The 17033-nt window shown below is 36.4% G+C and overlaps 1 protein-coding gene across 6 annotated transcripts in view; it reads left to right on the forward strand.

Annotated features, from left to right (window-relative positions):
• The window catches only part of LOC144956203 (stimulated by retinoic acid gene 6 protein-like), a 744310-nt gene that overhangs the window by 32444 nt on the left and 694833 nt on the right, over window positions 1-17033 (forward strand). For all 6 annotated transcript variants that reach the window (XM_078886641.1, XM_078886642.1, XM_078886647.1 and 3 more), the window contains exons 12-17: window positions 5051-5126; window positions 7023-7095; window positions 9142-9302; window positions 10277-10375; window positions 12032-12195; window positions 15374-15520. In XM_078886641.1, the coding sequence (XP_078742767.1) occupies window positions 5051-5126; window positions 7023-7095; window positions 9142-9302; window positions 10277-10375; window positions 12032-12195; window positions 15374-15520 (720 nt within the window). The remainder of the gene's footprint in view (window positions 1-5050; window positions 5127-7022; window positions 7096-9141; window positions 9303-10276; window positions 10376-12031; window positions 12196-15373; window positions 15521-17033) is intronic.

Below are 17033 nucleotides of genomic sequence, written 5' to 3' on the forward strand. Positions count from 1 at the left end.
TCATCATCATCATCATCACCATCATCTTCATTATCATCATCATCATCATCATCACAACACCCTTCCTAATATTTTCGTTACAATCCTTCACTTTCACCATTCCCCTATAACAGCATTCACCATCTTCACCATACTCCATATTATATTATTCCTGTAACAAGCTATGAGAGGGAAAGCCTGTGGTCCTCCTTTACTAAAAAGCAGAGAAAAAAAAAGAATAAAGTTCCCTTTATTCATTTCCAAGGGGAATTTCGTTTTTAGGGTGCCAAGGGAAGACTGGAATATTCCAGGTATCAGCCGTAGCACAGTGCCAAAGAGTGAGCTAGGACGAGGTGACTTGTTCAGTGCCGCACAACAAAATGGGCAGTCAAACTCTGTACCTTTTGGGTACATAACAATGTGAAATTGAATGTAAGCTTCTATTTGATATACGAAAACAGATAAAATGGACTTTTCGGGTTTCCCCTTTATCAACAAAACAGGATGAATGAAACACTACAGACGAATGACACGTCCATTTTATCTGTTTTTTGTAGATTAAATTGAAGTTTGCGGGTGGTTGGATGGGAGCATCACCCTTGAATCATATACCTATGATGTTCGCATGGGTGTACGATCCGATAGTGATGTCGTTTCTTCTTCTCTTTACTAGTCTATCCTGCTTCTTTGGTTTGTGATTGTATTTTTGACAGGGGATATTTTTTTTCCTGTAAATCTTCTGCCTGTTTGTTCTTGGTTATTTATAATTTAGCTTATGATATCTTTAGGTTATGATTTTGATTTACATTTGTACTATTTTTGTTAGATTGCTTGTTTTTTTGTTTCAGCGGTCTCTCATATAACCTCAATTGTGTTGGAAGAGACCTAAAGCAACAAACAAACAAACAAACAAAAAATTGAAGTTTACATTCAATTTCGCATTCTTATGTATTTCTTCGAACTTTGAGCAGCTTTATTTACATTACTTTTTTTGTTAAGAAGCTGAGACACGCTGCACCGTAGAGTTGTTATCAAGAGTCATGGTATTAAACGCCTTTAAAAAAAATATTTTATGAAAAAATAAAATATATTTATAGTTGCTAAATCCTATTTTTCTCCACAGGCTTCATATATATATATATATATAGTTGCTAAATCCTATTTTTCTTCACAGGCTTCACATATATATATATATATATATATATATATATTATATATTATATATATATATATATATATATATATATATATATATATATATATATATATATATATATATATTTGAAGCCTGTGAAGAAAAATAGGATTTAGCAACTATAAATATATATATATATATATATATATATATATATATATATATATATATATATATATATATATATATATATATATATATATATATTATATATATATATATATATATATATATATATATATATAATATTTACCACAATGTTTGGGGCAGTCTACATCGATGTTTCAGGCTTAATTTGCCATCTTCAGGACTGAGTTGTTTTGTTGACTGTTGTTGTTTCTTGAAGTGGTTCCGGTTTGAAGTTAATTAAGAGGAATTTGCGCCGATGTGGACACTTTCCGTAGATCTCACTTTGTGAGATCTACGGAAAGTGTCCCCATCGGCGCAAATTCCTCTTAATTAACTTCAAACCGGAACCACTTCAAGAAACAACAACAGTCAACAAAACAACTCAGTCCTGAAGATGGCAAATTAAGCCTGAAACATTGATGTAGACTGCCCCAAACATTGTGGTAAATATTTTAAATAATAATTCGCTCCATTACTACATGTCGAGCACTTTTCGTACCATATTTGTATCAAACACGATTCAATATATATATATATATATATATATATATATATATATATTATATATATATATATATATATATATATATATATATATATATATATATATATATATATATATATATATATATATATATATATATATACGAAGCCTGTGAAGAAAAATAGGATTTAGCAACTATAAATATACATATATAAATATATTATATATATATATATATATATATATATATATATATATATATATATATATATATTATATATATATATATATATATATATATATATATATATATATATATATTAATATTCCAAGGGAAGACTGGAATATTCCAGGTATCATTTATGATCTACTAAACATACTCAAAGCGCTTTACAAAGGGTCCCTGGCTAACAGCAACGCTTAACGATTAGGACAGGACATGATGCCTGTTAGGCGAAATTACAACTGAGACAACGTTGTTAAAGGCCAAGTACTCATTTTACACCTGAGTATGGTTAGAGAATGTGAGTAAAGAGCCTTTTCCAAGGACTAAACTATTCATCGAGTGACGCCCGAACCCAGGACCTTCTGATCATATATATATGAAGCCTGTGAAGAAAAACAGGATTTAGCAACTATGTTCTCAAAATACTTATTGTTGTGTTTTTGACGGGACACCAGATTAATATTGTGGAATCACTCAACCCAGAAGCGTTCAGTGATTAAATGTGAGAGAACAATTTATTACTGAGTATAAGTTTGAGTATATACAGAGTCACGCTCAAACCGGCCAGGCAGAGTTGCCGTACCAATAAGGTCGCGGGTTCAAACCCTAATCACCGCTGCAAAATTTATTTTTTTTTGGTGTTTTTTTTTGGTTTTTTTTTAGACCCAGGCCATCCTATCTAATGACCTTCTTAATTAGTAACAATTTTATTTGTTAGGTTTATTATTATGTTTAGTAGTAGTAGCAGTAGAAAGGCATTGGCATTAACTGCTTCTGTATCGTTCGGTATAATAATTTTGTTTTTTTGTTTTTTTTGTTAAAGGATGAAGTAAAAGGTTGAAATATTAATGTTGCCTAACGCGTTCATGGAGGGTGGGGGGTTAATTGGGCAATTGGTCAGTTAGAGGATATATTGGGTTGGTGGTTTGTAATAAATTTTGTTACATTTTTAGATGATTTAAATTAACAATTAAATAGCTGATCACGGTTGGATGTGGAGAGGAGATAAAATGTGTTGTTGTGATTGGTGGATGGCAGAGATCCTGTACCAATCGGTTTATTGATGATTTAGAGCTGTTTGTAATGTTGTTTAGATAAATTGTCTGGGACTGATAGAGGTTTAATAGGGGGGGGGGGGGGGTTTGGATTCTGTGGGTTTTGATTGGTGGAAGTTGGAAGTCTGCAGCCTATCAGCTGATCGGAATAGTCGAACTTCTGTAATATGGGGTTATTGTGGAAGTGAGGTTAGGTTTAAGTTTTAGGTTGGGTGGGAGGGGGGGTTTCTGAATTGCTTCTGTTGGTGGGATGTTGAATACACGGGCCAATCGTCTTGTGGGTTTATTAATTGTTGTGGTCGGTTGTTGTTCTTGGGCTATTGCTAAAATATGGGAGTAGATTGGAACTGATGATGAAGGTGGTTATGTTTTTAAAAGGAAACTTTTGATTAATTTGTTAATAACCTATTCCCTTGCTCCCTAAGGAGTCCAAGGGTGGCCACCCACTTTCCCGCTCTCTAGCCGAGCGTCATTCGCTGCTTAACTACTGTGCACGAGGTCTTTCCCTATGCAGCATTGGTTATTTTTATTATTCTATGAACATGGTTAAGTTTTCATTAAAGTTAGAATGATGGGGGGGGGGGGATTGTGACTGTGGGTGTACAAGGTGTACGTTTTAATATTATAATTATTGCAAATATTTTTCATTCCGAGTTGGCCCCGACTGATCTCATCTGCATACATGTAGTCCACGGCAGTCTAGACGCCGCAGCGCAATTGTTTCAGCCGCACTTCAGGCGGGTTGGGCAGGACCAGATCCCTCCGGCATGCTGCGCGGCACACACATTGCCCCGCACCGTAGTTGTCATGGGCCGTTGCGCCGAGTTTGCCGGGGCTGCATCGGAAGATTGATTCGTTGTTTTTTAATTTTTAAAAATTATATCTTATTAAACACACATGTGTCACGTCCTTTCCTTGGAGGTTTGTTATTGTTATTTTGTTGAGTTTAGTATGAGTGGGGATTTTTGGTTGGGGGGGGGGGGGAATGTTATTTTGTATGTTAGTATTAGTATCATTTATTATTAGATGGTTTTATCTGCCACATGATCTTTTAGAGCCGAAATAGGGTCTGTGTTCTCTACTCTAGCTATAGTTTTGCAATCAGATAAATAAAAATACAAAAAGGTGGTACTCTGCATTTTTCCTTGGCGTGATCTTCTGTCGTTTATGTTGGTATTCTTTTCCATCTCCGTTTGTATCAGGGTGATGGGAAGGGGGCTGTCTGTATTATCTATCTATAGACCTTATTGGTAGAAAAGTGCCAGAAGACAATAGAGAATAAAAAAATTTTCTACTCACTTCATCTCTTGTATATACAAATATATCGAAACAACATTGTATGTAGGATGATAGTATAATATAACTCAAATATGGAAAGTAAGGAACAAAGAGTGCATCCTTCTCAAGGGCATTCCACTCTGATATTTGTAAGCACAAATAATATTTTAAACAATGGATTTAACGAATTATAATTAATTAAGCTGTAACTAAAGTCAATTAGCTAATGACAAAGGGGAGCAACTCTTTCCTTGTGTAACTCGGTGTATAAGTCCATAACACTTATAACATAAGCTTACTGAGGACGGACAGCAGTTTTGATAGCTGAGTTGGTAGAGTGCTCGCTTTACAATCAAAGGGACCGAGATCTTGACTGAGTCAAGATTTTTCTTTCTGAAATTTTGTGTGTTAAGAATTTCTCTTTGAAAAGAACATAATGTTGAAAGTTCCTCGCGGGGATTGGGAGAAGCCGGCGGCCCCAAAAACTACTTCATTGTCATTGTTGTCATCATCATCATCACCATCATCATCATCATCGTTAACAGTTATTAATCATCATCATCAACTTTAACAATTGTCATTAATCATTATCATCATTAATATTGTTATCATAGTTAAGTTATCATTAATCATCATCAATCATCATCATCATCATCATCATCATCATCATCATCATCACTGCACCTTTATATTTATTTCCTCAGCCGCCCTTCTACTCTCATTCAGCTTTTCTCTTTTCCTTGGAATATATGGGATATTACGAATGTTCACAAATTACAGGTAACGTTTTCTACAATAATAACATTTTGTATGTATATGTCTGTGTGTGTTTGTGTGTGTGTGTGACTGTTAGTGTAAAAGTGTGTGTTTGTTTCAAACAGTGGGTGCAGATCTCAAAGCGATGGAACATTTGCCCCCAGGGCTGTAGAATAGAGTCACGCTTAATACGAGGCATTTTTGTTTTTGGAGTGCCGTGAGACAATCTGGCTTCACCCAGTCCCTCCTGGAGTCTTTAGCTCAAATTAGACCCATTCGGTAATTTTTTTCGGAATATACCAGGCGAGGTAAATTGAGTTTCAAGTTCTCCCACCGTAGGCAGGAGGTCACTTTCTGCGTCTTCTATCCCCCAATATCTATTTTGTATATCTATCCCACTATCTACTTATGCGGCTCTGCGGTCTAGTGGTATGACACTCGCTTTTGGATCCGAAGGCCCTGGGTTCGAGCCCTGCTCGGAGCACAGTTGAGTCCTTGGAAAAGGCTCTTTACTCACATTCTCTCACCATACTCATGTGTAAAATGAGTATCTGGCTGTTAACAGTGTTGTGTCTGTCCGGAAAAAAAAATGTAATATAGCCTCACATGTCACGTCCTACATGTTAAGTATTGCTGTTGGCCAGGGACCCCTTGTAAAGTGCTTTGAGCATGTTTAGTGGATATTGCGCTATATAAAAGCTCTTTTTTTTTTGAGTTTGCTCTCTGTCTTTGTTTTGGAACAGGATTACCTGGGTTTTGTTCTGACCCTGACCAGAGACCTCGACTTGGAGGAAACAGTCAAATGTATAGTTATAGATTCAGAAGATTATATTTTTTCCCTTGTAAATCCTCTCTCTTTTTTTTTGTGCTGTTAAATTTTTTGTTTTTAATATATTATGGTTTGAATACATTTGAGTGTATTCCTCTTTGTGGGATCCTGTGCTGTTGTGTCTGGTTGAGACTTTTAGTTGATCATTTTTTTTCTCTTCTTTTTGTCAATAAGCTGTATGACTCTGTGCAAGAAGTTAATCACCTGCTGGAGAAGCAAGTCATAATAGTCTGAAAAAAGCTATCGTGACAAGTGACCTTTCGTGAACTCATAGTCTGACTTTGTCCAAAAAAAATTAGTAACAATAAAAGACGACCACCACCATAGGAAAGTGAAAAATGAGTTGTATTCACTAGTGTAACCAATAGGCTTCAACAGTCGTAACGTCACTTCCCTCGTAATGACGCATATTAACTTAGTAACTAATTCTAAAATATTCGAATAATGGCGGATGCCCTTATGAAATACATCTCCAACGAGCATAAAAGTTTATCCAGAGGAGAAAAACTTTATAAATCTTATCATGCTTTGACTTTTATACATTTTAATCACATGACATGTGAAAAAGTTCTAGCCAGCATGAAGACTAAAAAGTATCAATTTTCTTTGATTAGAACCAAGCTGCTGGTTGCTGGGCGGACATGACATCAGACTATTGAATCCAATTGGATCATTTGTTTCTCTGAGCTATTTGTCCCTTGTTCCTGAAATTAATCGTCATAAATTCTATATTTGTCCTCACTAAATTGTATGTGGCTTGTGAAAAAAGTCAAGCAATGTTAAGCATTGTCTGTGGAAAATTTTAGTCCCAATGTTGTTCCCTTGGGTAAAGCACTTTATACACCTGACGCAACTCGACTCGGGTGTGAATGAGTACCTTACTATAGGTAGTGACGGATATTGTAGGAGTGTTATTAAGAAAAGAAGAAAATAAAAAGGGGGGGGGGGGGTGTGCCTCACAGGCAACTGGTACTGTATGAAATGAAAATATGTTTCCATATGCCTCATGAATAAAAGAACGTGGTAAATTTGTTGAATTGTGCAGTATAAATGTTCATTTTTACTTCTTTTTATTTCTGTTTCTCTGACAGAGATAAGATGCTGGCATTTAATAGAGGTGAATTGAAGCATTTGTGGAAGAACATTCCAAATCACAAAATATTGGTACGTGTTTAATCATCAAATGGATCCTAGTTGGCCTATGGCTTGGGGTCCAATACAATTTCTATAGAATGATGACTGTGATGGTGATGATGATGTTGATGATGACAATGATGTTGATGACGACAATGATGATGATATGACAACGCTGATAATGACGATGGTATTATAATGATTATGTGACAATAATGATGACGATTATGACGACTATGATCGTAATATACAGTGCAATGTCTGGATAACATCGTCCTGGACTGGAAAATTATATCGTTATTTCGGGGTTTTCCAGATGGTGGAAAAATGGGGCGTGGTGAGACGCATGATAACGATTCAATGTACGGGACAGTGCCTGTGATAAGACGTCCATACCACGTTAGAATGTCTATTTTTCCTGTTGACAAAATGTTTACTAGTTAAGCTAGTTAAGCTTTCACTCTCCGATGTGATTGTTTTGATCCTAAACAGCGCTTAAACCCCATTTGAATGAATTTATAAATGTGCGGCTATGTGTTCTTGTCGTATGACACTCGCTTTTGGATTGGAAAGTTCTGGGTTTGAGCCTTGCTCAAAGCATAGTTGAGTCCTTGGAAAAGGCTCTTTACTCACATTCTCTCACCATACTCGGGTGTAAAGTGAGTAGCTCGCCGTTAACAGCCTTGTCTCTGTCAGAAAAAATTATAATATCGCTATACAGGCGTCATGTCTTGTCCTAAATGTTAAATGTTGCTGTTGGTCAGGGACCCCTTATAATGCGCTTTGAGCACATTTAGTGGATATTGCTCTATATAAATGCTCATTTTTTATTTATTGTGACGAGGCTACCCGGCAGGTTTGTGACTGTACATAAATGTGGCAACGAATTTGCTGCCTGGATAGACCATGATATTACTGTAGTCTGAGACCGTTAGAAGCTGCTGCTTCCAGAGGTCTTCATGGTCAATTTTTACATTAGAATTAACTTCAGCTTTTATATATCTCGCAATATCCACTAAACGTGCTCAATGTGCTGTACAAGAGGTCCCTGACTAACAGCAACATGTAACATGTAGAACAAGACATGACGTCTGTTAGGCGATATTACAATTATTTTTTCGGACTGAGACAACGCTGTTAACAGCCAGGTACTCATTTTATACCTGAATATGGTGAAAGAATGTGAGTAAAGAGCCTTTTTCAAGGGCTCAACTATGCGCTGTAACGAGGCTCGAACTCAGGACCTTTGTATCCGAAAGCGAGTGTCATACCACATAGCTGCAAATGGAGTCTCACTTGGCTAAACAGTACAAACATTTTGACCCTTCTTGAAAATCTCATCAGTTTTCATGAACAAAAAATCGACTACACTTGAAAAAAGAAAAAGTAATCGCTTAACAGGGATTTTACTAAAACGTATGTCACTATTTTGGGGGTTTTATTACTACAAAAAATATACATAGCAAAAAAGAATCGGGACCAGAGGTCAATTTCACTATCTAGGGCTTGTCGTTATTCAGGTGTTGCATTGTATCTTTTCAGATATTGATTCTCAAGCTTTTGTCTGACATGGCAGTTTTTTGCACACAAAAAAATCCCAAATCTTGCAAGCTAAAAACAGCAAAATCTGCGATTAATTTTCATAAAAACCCATAATTAGTTTACAAAAGAGAAAGGTATTTTTTAAAGGGTTTCACGGCACTTGCAACAAATGTAAGGTCATTTCAGCGCCAGTAAAAAGGGGAAAAAATGAGATAGTAAAAAATGAGATAGTAAAAAAGAAACTACTCTTGATTAATTATCTATCACGTTCTACATGAGCTATCAAATTAAAAGAGAAAAAAATTCGTCATTTTTTTTCCTTTCGCCTTTTTCTTCTTCTTTGCAATATCTTGGAAATTTACAAAAATTTGCAAAAAATTGCAGATTTTGTGGCCGCAATGCAAATCAGTGATATTTTGCGATATTTTGCGACCGCAAGCGATGGAATTCCCCCACCCCCCCAAAAAAAAAAAAGAACTGCCATGCCAGATTACTAATAATAATATATAAATCTCAAACCTTATCTCAACCCAGGTGTTGGCCATGAAATACCCCGGTTACCAGGCCGTGTCAGTATTTTGGGGATTCATCATCCAAAGCCTTTTTGTTCTCTTTCCTTGTGCAATCATCGCCTTCATTGTTTGGGCTTCCGGTGACTTTAAGTGGTTCTCTCAGAGCTTTATAGAACCTTACTGGTGAGACAATCCATTTTGATAGAAAAAGCCATCAAACAAAAAAAAAATTCTTTCAGTATAGAATGCAAATAATATGAGTGTTTTATATCGGTTTGCTTTTATTTTTCCTAAAAAGTACAAAAAAGATGATGGAGAGATTTTTTTATGTGTTTAGTTTTGTTAAGCTTTTTGGTTGTTTATTTCTTTGTAATTATATTTACCTTTTTTTTATTATTATTAGCTTAGTTATATTTTAACTCTTTCAGCATCATTGGCCGCACTGTGCAGTCAGAGCAGAATCTGTTCTAATGGCCAATGGCCGCATAGTGCGGCCGGTCTTGAAAGGCAAAAATAATGTAATCCAACCCTTGTCTTAGCTTGACATTCTCATGCTGCCTCCATCAGGTGTCAGCCATTTTGTGACGGAAATGCAAACATCGCCTCAGCGCTGAAAAAGTTAAAAAGTCATTAGTCTATAGCAATACCCAATATAAATTTCCAGAAGTGGATATATAATGTTCATCTTATCTTTTTATCTTAACTAATTTTGAATTTTTAAAATTCCATCTAAAAGTGCAAAGTTAGTCCTTGTTAAAAAAAAAAAAGAAGTGAATTTTACTTGCATTCTCTCACCGTGCCCAGTAGCGGCATTGTCTTTGTCCAAAAAAAATGTAATATACGCCTTAGGGGTCTCATCCTACATGTTAAGTGTTGATGTGACCCTGAGGCCTTTTGTAAAGTAAGCGCTTTGAGCACATTTAATGGACATTGGGCGACATAAAAATCTCAGTCTAATTTATCTCCTTTTCTTCCACAATAAGAAGGTAAAAACATTTTTTCCCCCGTATTTTTCTTCTTTAAGTCTCTTACTTCAATTTTGAAGATTTCGTAGACCAGAGTATTCTTCTTTCATTGGAGATGTTTTTAGGTTTTCAAACTGTGAAAAAATACTACACAACTTTCCAAATGTACAGCTGACCAGTCTTTTTCCTCAGGCCGTACCTGCTTTGGTTGGTCATTATCTACGGGGGTCAATATCTGATGGCTAAATACGCCTTCTCTGGACACAAGAAACACTTGGTACTTGACAACAGGTAAACTATTTGTTAAGTTTGACATAATTTAGGATGACACAGGATATTTTTGTAATTATGGTTTTTATTCAAACCCAAAGAACAACATATTAATGTGGAGACATCATGAGTGAATTTCAGTAGGAAGGAATCAACAGTAAAAGTGAAAAGTAAACACCTGGTTATTTATCATAAGAGTGAATGCCCTTGGTTCAAGGGAAATAACCAACAAAGTATTGTAGAGAGACATTATTACACAGTTGTTTCTCTTAGACCATTAGAAATCATAAGATCATATACTAATAGTAATAATACATAGAAATAATTCAACACTATTCCTTTTTAAAAATGTAACATAGTCCTTCGTTTGGGCAGCCAACTCGCGCTGCGCCATGGTATAACGGGTCTGGATATAACAGGGTCCTGGTTATAATAGGGATTTTAAAACCCCAGTTTTTTTTCTCCCTCTTTGCCTTTTGTAAAATTTACTGGCTTTAGAAGGGACTTTTAAGAGCCTAATCGGTAATATTAATTTTTGAAAAAAAAAGAGTTTTTATATAGCGCAATATCCACTTAATGTGCTCAAAGCGCTTTACAAAAGATCCCTGACCAACAGCGGCACGTAACATATAAAACGACATATGACGCCTGTTAGGCGATAATACAATTTTTTCCAAATGAGACAATGCTGTTAAGAGCCAGGTACTCATTTTACACCTGAGCACGATGAGTAAATGTGAGTAAAGTCTTTTCCAAGGTCTCAACCATGCTCTGAGCAAGGCTCTAATCCAGGACCTTCCGATCCGAAAGAGAAAGTCATACTACAAGACCACATAGCCGTGCAACAGGAGGGGAAAACCAACTTGATATCTCCAAATATAATGCACTAGCCCATATTACACTCAGATAAGTCTACAGCTAAAGGCAACGGAGAGCTAGGCTAGGCCTAGATTGTGAATACTCTGTGTGTTTGGAGATATATGTGTGCAGTGGTGCCAACCTTACGTAAAAAATGCGTATTTTTATGCATTTTCTTTCATTGTACACATTTTTCTGAAGATTGTACGCATAATTAAATTTCTATTATTTAAGCATTTTTAGCATTCATACACGTTTGGTGTCCTTAAACACTTAATGTTTCTTGACCCATCAGAATTATATATGGATCTGGAAGGTGATACTATTTATCATCTATAAAGTGTAAGCTTATTCATTATTTCAAATATTGATTATATCATTGCTAGTATGGTCTAATTGCCCATTATCAGATTTAGTGCTAATTATCGATTTTTTCAGAATTGTACGCATTTTTTCAAAATCTGTCTCATTTTTGGCTCTCTATTGTACACATTTACATGGGCAAGGGTTGGCAGCACTGTGTGTGTGTGTGTGTGTGTGTGTGTGTTTAGACTACTTACAAATAAACTACATCATTTTCTGTGTGACATGGGCTTTGCTGCAGGCAGACACACACGTACTGCGGTCAGCATGAAAGTGAGTGAGAGAGAGAAAAACATACATTTTTAAAAGGATTTTTGAGATAATGATTTAGTCCATTTGGGTCATTTCCCTTGAAATTTGGCAATAACAAAGATTTTAGGCCGGTCCCACAATCACTATTATACTGAGGTCCCACTGTACAATATTATTGCTTAATTGCTATTCTATTTTTTTCAGACGTGCAATGTTCATCGTCTCCTACTTCAGTTTCTTCTACAATATGTTTCTGGGTATTTTCTCCTGCCTTCTACGAATCATAATGAGTGTTATCATCGGCATGGTATTGGTACCTCGTCTTGACTCCTGTGTGTTGCCGGAAGGCTATGCCCATCGGGACAGAGGTAGGTAATGGTGTGGTTTTCCATTAACAATTTTTGAGCCATTGTGTTGATATGTTTACTGGCCTGAAAAGTGAAAAGTAACACTGTCAGGGTCAAACATTTAAAATCCTCTTTACTGGGAGAAAATTTGTTTAATTGTAATAGTCTGACTCCGCGTTTTTTTGCAAAAAATATTTCAAAATTTTTGCAAAGAAAATGATGAATTTTGCATAAGAAAATAAGTAAATTTTGCAAAAGTTTTGCAGATTTCTAAATATATGGTATCACACCTAACAACTTACTACATGCAACCCATGTAATAAAATATCCCAGCGGAATTACGCAATTTCAAACTCAAGATTATGAGACAAAAAATGGCAAATTCTGCCAGAAATTGTGCTGATTTGGAAATAGGCACAAAGTTGGGAAAACAAAATTACAATAAAAAATTGCTGTCAATGAAATTGCTATAATAAAGAAGTAAAAAATTCGGATATGACCTTTTATTTAACTTTAAAAAATGGTCATATCCGAATTTTTAAAAACAGAATCAAAGAATTTGTCAAAAATTTGCAAAACGTGCAGATTTTGTGGTTGCAATGCCAATCGGAAAATTTTCCCTTATTTTGCGGCCACAAGCTGTGCAGACTAGCCCTTCAAAGCCATTTTGGCCCATGGAACCACAGTTTGTCTTGGTTTCTACAGCGTGAAATACAATCACAATAGTCAACAGTCGTAACGTCACTTCCCTCGTAATGACGCATGGTAACTTAGTAACTGGCTCTAAACTATCGTAACAATGGCGGATGCCCTTATGAAATATTTCTCCGACGAGCATAAAAGCATATCCAGAGGGGAAAAGAATTATAAATCTGATCATGTTTTGACTTTTACACATTCTGATCACAAGACATATGAAAAGTTCTTGCCAGCATGTAGAATAAAAAATACTGATTTTCTTTGTTCAGAACCACAATGGCTGCCGTTGCTGGGCGACAAGACATCAGACTATTGAATCCAATACGATTCAATAGTCTGATGTCAAGCCGCCCGGCAATGGCGGCCATCTTGGTTCTAAACAAAGAAAATCATTAATTTTTATTTTTCATGCTGGCTAGAACTTTTCATATGCCTTGTGATCAGAATGTGTAAAAGTCAAAACACGATCAAATTTATGTTTTTTCCCCCCTCTGGATACCCTTTATGCTCGCTGGAGAAATATTTCATATGGGCATCCGCCATTGTTCCGATAGTTTAGAGCCAGTGTTACTAAGTTACCATGCGCCATTAGGAAGGAAGTGACGTTACGACTGTTGAAGCCTATTGACACTTAGATAACTACATCCATCGGACAGTCGTCATAATTAAACAATGACAGTGATTGATAAACATGGCAAACTACTTAGGTTTTACTATTGAAGTCATGTGTTTAAGTAAAATACTCACTGATCTACCGTTTGATAAATAGAACCAACACAGAAAACTGTGTGTAAATTTAAACGTTTATAATATGATCCAGAAATTCGTGTGATAACTTGTTACCCATTGAAAACAATAACAATGATCAGATAGAGGTCAATTTAATTCACGTTATTGTTTATATATTTGAAAAATGTTTGTCCAAGTACTTGTGACGGTGTGTCACAAATTTCATGTTTTGATTGGTCAAAAATCTAGTGGTTAATTGCTTGGTACCCTTTGGATAAGCAAGTCTATCGTAACGTACTCTCCACGAGATCTAACAGTCTAAGTATATAGATGAAAATATTGATTCTCTGCCCAACTCGACTGACTTACTATAAATCTCTATAGATACTGTGTGCTTGGCTTAGAAGCTTACAACATTGCCATCTGGAAGTATAATGGACCAACACACAATATTCTGTAACTCGACTGACTTACTATAAATCTCTATAGATACTGTGTGCTTGGCTTAGAAGCTTACAACATTGCCATCTGGAAGTATAACGGACCAACACACAAAATTCTGTTTATCCATGAACTTTTATAGTCTGGATAATACAGTTAAGTGAGAATTACTCATAAACGTGGATGAAAAAAAAAAAAAATAACAAAGACCCGAGTGACGTCAACTGCATTCTTTCTATAAAACTGAAACAAGTAATCGAATATCTTTACTGCCCTGCACCGTTCAGCATTAAAATGTTTACAAATAACGTTGGAGATGAGTCCTGCATGCAAAAGCACTTAAGTAAATGAAAATAATTTTTATGATGTGCAATCCTACATAAGTACGACGTGGTTAATCTAGACTGGCCCAGCACATTTACGGGATGCATTCCAAGAGTGTTAACTCTTTCAGCACTGAGGTTATATTCGCATTTCTGTTACAAAATGGCTGAAATCTGATCGAGGCAACATGAGAAGGACAAGCTAAGACAAAGCGACATTCGGCACACAATCTCAATTTAAATACCCCCCTAGGGCCAATTGAATGTTCTGATGAAAGAAATGATGCCATTGGTTCAATTTATAGGACTTTTGTAGAAAATAGGATTGAATTACATTATCGTTTTTGCCTTTCAAGACCGGCCGCACTGTGCGGCCATTGGCCAGTAGAACAGATTCTGCTCTGGCCACACAGTGCGGCCAATGGCACTGAAAGAGTTAAGTTGTGCAATGTCTCTATCTTCCTCTCCTTTGTTCTCTCTATTTATTTACAAGTATAATTGCTTCAACATCTTTGTTCTCACATCATGTTATCAAAATCCAGCCGTTGGTTCGTGAAATACAAATTGAAATTCATTATTTGTGCGGCTGTGTGATCTTGTGGTAAGACACTCGCTTTCAGATCGGAAGGTCTTGGGTTTGAGCCTCGCTTAGCTCATAGTTGAGTCCTTGGAAAAGGCTCTTTACTCACATTATCTCACCATACTCAGGTGTAAAATGAGTACCTGGCCTTTAACAGCATTGACTCTGTCAGAAAAAATTGTAATATCGCCTCACAGGCGTCATGTTCCGTCCTACATGTTAAGTGTTGCTGTTGGCAAGGGACCCCTTGTAAAGCGCATTTGAGCACGTTTAGTGGAAATTGCGCTATATAAAAGCTGAAATTTAAAGCTCAAATTTATTGTACTGTGATTCTTTTCTATAGCTTTTGATATCTAGTTTCCTATTTATTATTTCTTCCACACAGCTTTTGATATCTAGTTTCCTATTTATCATTTCTTCCACACAGGTTACCAAACTTTTGTGGGTTTCATAAAGTTGGAAAATGATCACACCCACCCTGTTATGCTGGGATTCTTACGTCTTCTACAAATTCTTGCAATGGACAGGCGGAATGGTGGAGAAAGTTCCCAAAATGCGGCTGTGTGGTCTTGTGGTAAGACACTAGCTTTCGAATCGGAAGGTCCTGGGTTTGAGCAGCGCATAGTTGAGTTCTTGGAAAAAAGGCTCTTTACTCACATTCTCTCATCGTACTCAGGTGTAAAATGAGTACCTGGCCGTTAACAGAGTTGTCTCTGTTGGAAGAACATGTTATTATCGCCTAACAGGGGTCATGTATCGGTCTACATGTTAAGTATTGCTGTTGGCCAGGGACCCCTTGTAAGGACGTTTAGTGGATATTGCACGAAATAAAAGCTCAAATTTTTTTGTTGTTCATTTAACACTACGGCTATTTGGTCTTGTGTTATGACACTCGCTTTTGAATCGGAATGTCCTGGGTTCGAGCCTCGCTTGGTGCATAGTTGAGTCCTTGGAGAAAGCTCTTAACTCACATTCTCTCATCGTACTCAGGTGTAAAATGAGTACCTGGCTGTTAACAGCGTTGTCTCTGTCCGAAAAAATTGTAATAACGCCTAACAGGCGCCTGTCCCGTCTCTCATGTTAAATGTTGCTGTTGGTCAGGGACCCCTTGTAAAGCCCTTTGAGCACGTTAAGTGGATATTGCGCTATATAAAAGCTCAATTTTATATATTTTTTATTTACTACAGGACCCCAGGACAACCCTGACTCTTTGGGACATTCAATGTGGTTGTATCCATAGACTTTTGGGCGGTGTCCTTTGACCTCCCATGGTGGGCAGGAGGTCACGCTGTGTCTTCTATCCCCTTATATGTGACCCTCCGCCTCGAAGCGGTATTAAGTCGGGATTTGGAAAACGAAGAAAACCGGTTTTAAAGTGGAAATGGTCAAAATTATCAAATTTCAGTTTTTGGTTGTTTCAGAAACTACAATCATTTTTCTACATGAAAACATAATAATTCAACATAAATATTGACGATAAGTTATATAAATTTCAAGTTTAAAAATGCAACTATCAGTGACACTTTCAAAACGAGAGTTGACTTTCTCTCAGAGAGCCACCCTTTCCAAGGCTTAGTAATACCGAGTCTTTTTCTCCACCAATACCGTGTAAGATATCACAGCAAAGGGCGTGTCTTTATCTATCTCAGAGAAAGCATGACTGTATCCACAATGTCATGGTTCAACCAATAATGAACTTTAAAAACTGTAAACAAGTCTAGGTTTTTCCCTGACAACCTTACAAATGAATGATTCTGATTGGTCAACTCTCATCACATGCGCTGTGGCTGTCGGCCATAATGCTCGGGCGATGCTTCATGACGTCAGCATGCGTGTGTTACATATGTGTGTGTTTGTGCATTTTGATACACACCACGTGCTTTTACTTCTTTGTCTAGCTGCATTGGTGATCGAGGTGAGGGTCCTCTTTTGTCCCTCTTTTTTTTTTATTCATGAAATTATAGGACATTCTAAGACTTAATAGGACAACAGTACACTTACACTTACAGTTACAGAGATTGTTGTAGGATAAACATTTAATTTTAAGTACAAAAGCAGAATAATAAATAGAGCCTTCAACAATTAAT

Source organism: Berghia stephanieae, chromosome 10, assembly GCF_034508935.2.
Source record: "Berghia stephanieae isolate SIO BIC M18660-M18661 chromosome 10, UCSD_Bste_1.3, whole genome shotgun sequence".
Classification (NCBI taxonomy): Eukaryota; Metazoa; Mollusca; class Gastropoda; order Nudibranchia; family Aeolidiidae; genus Berghia; species Berghia stephanieae.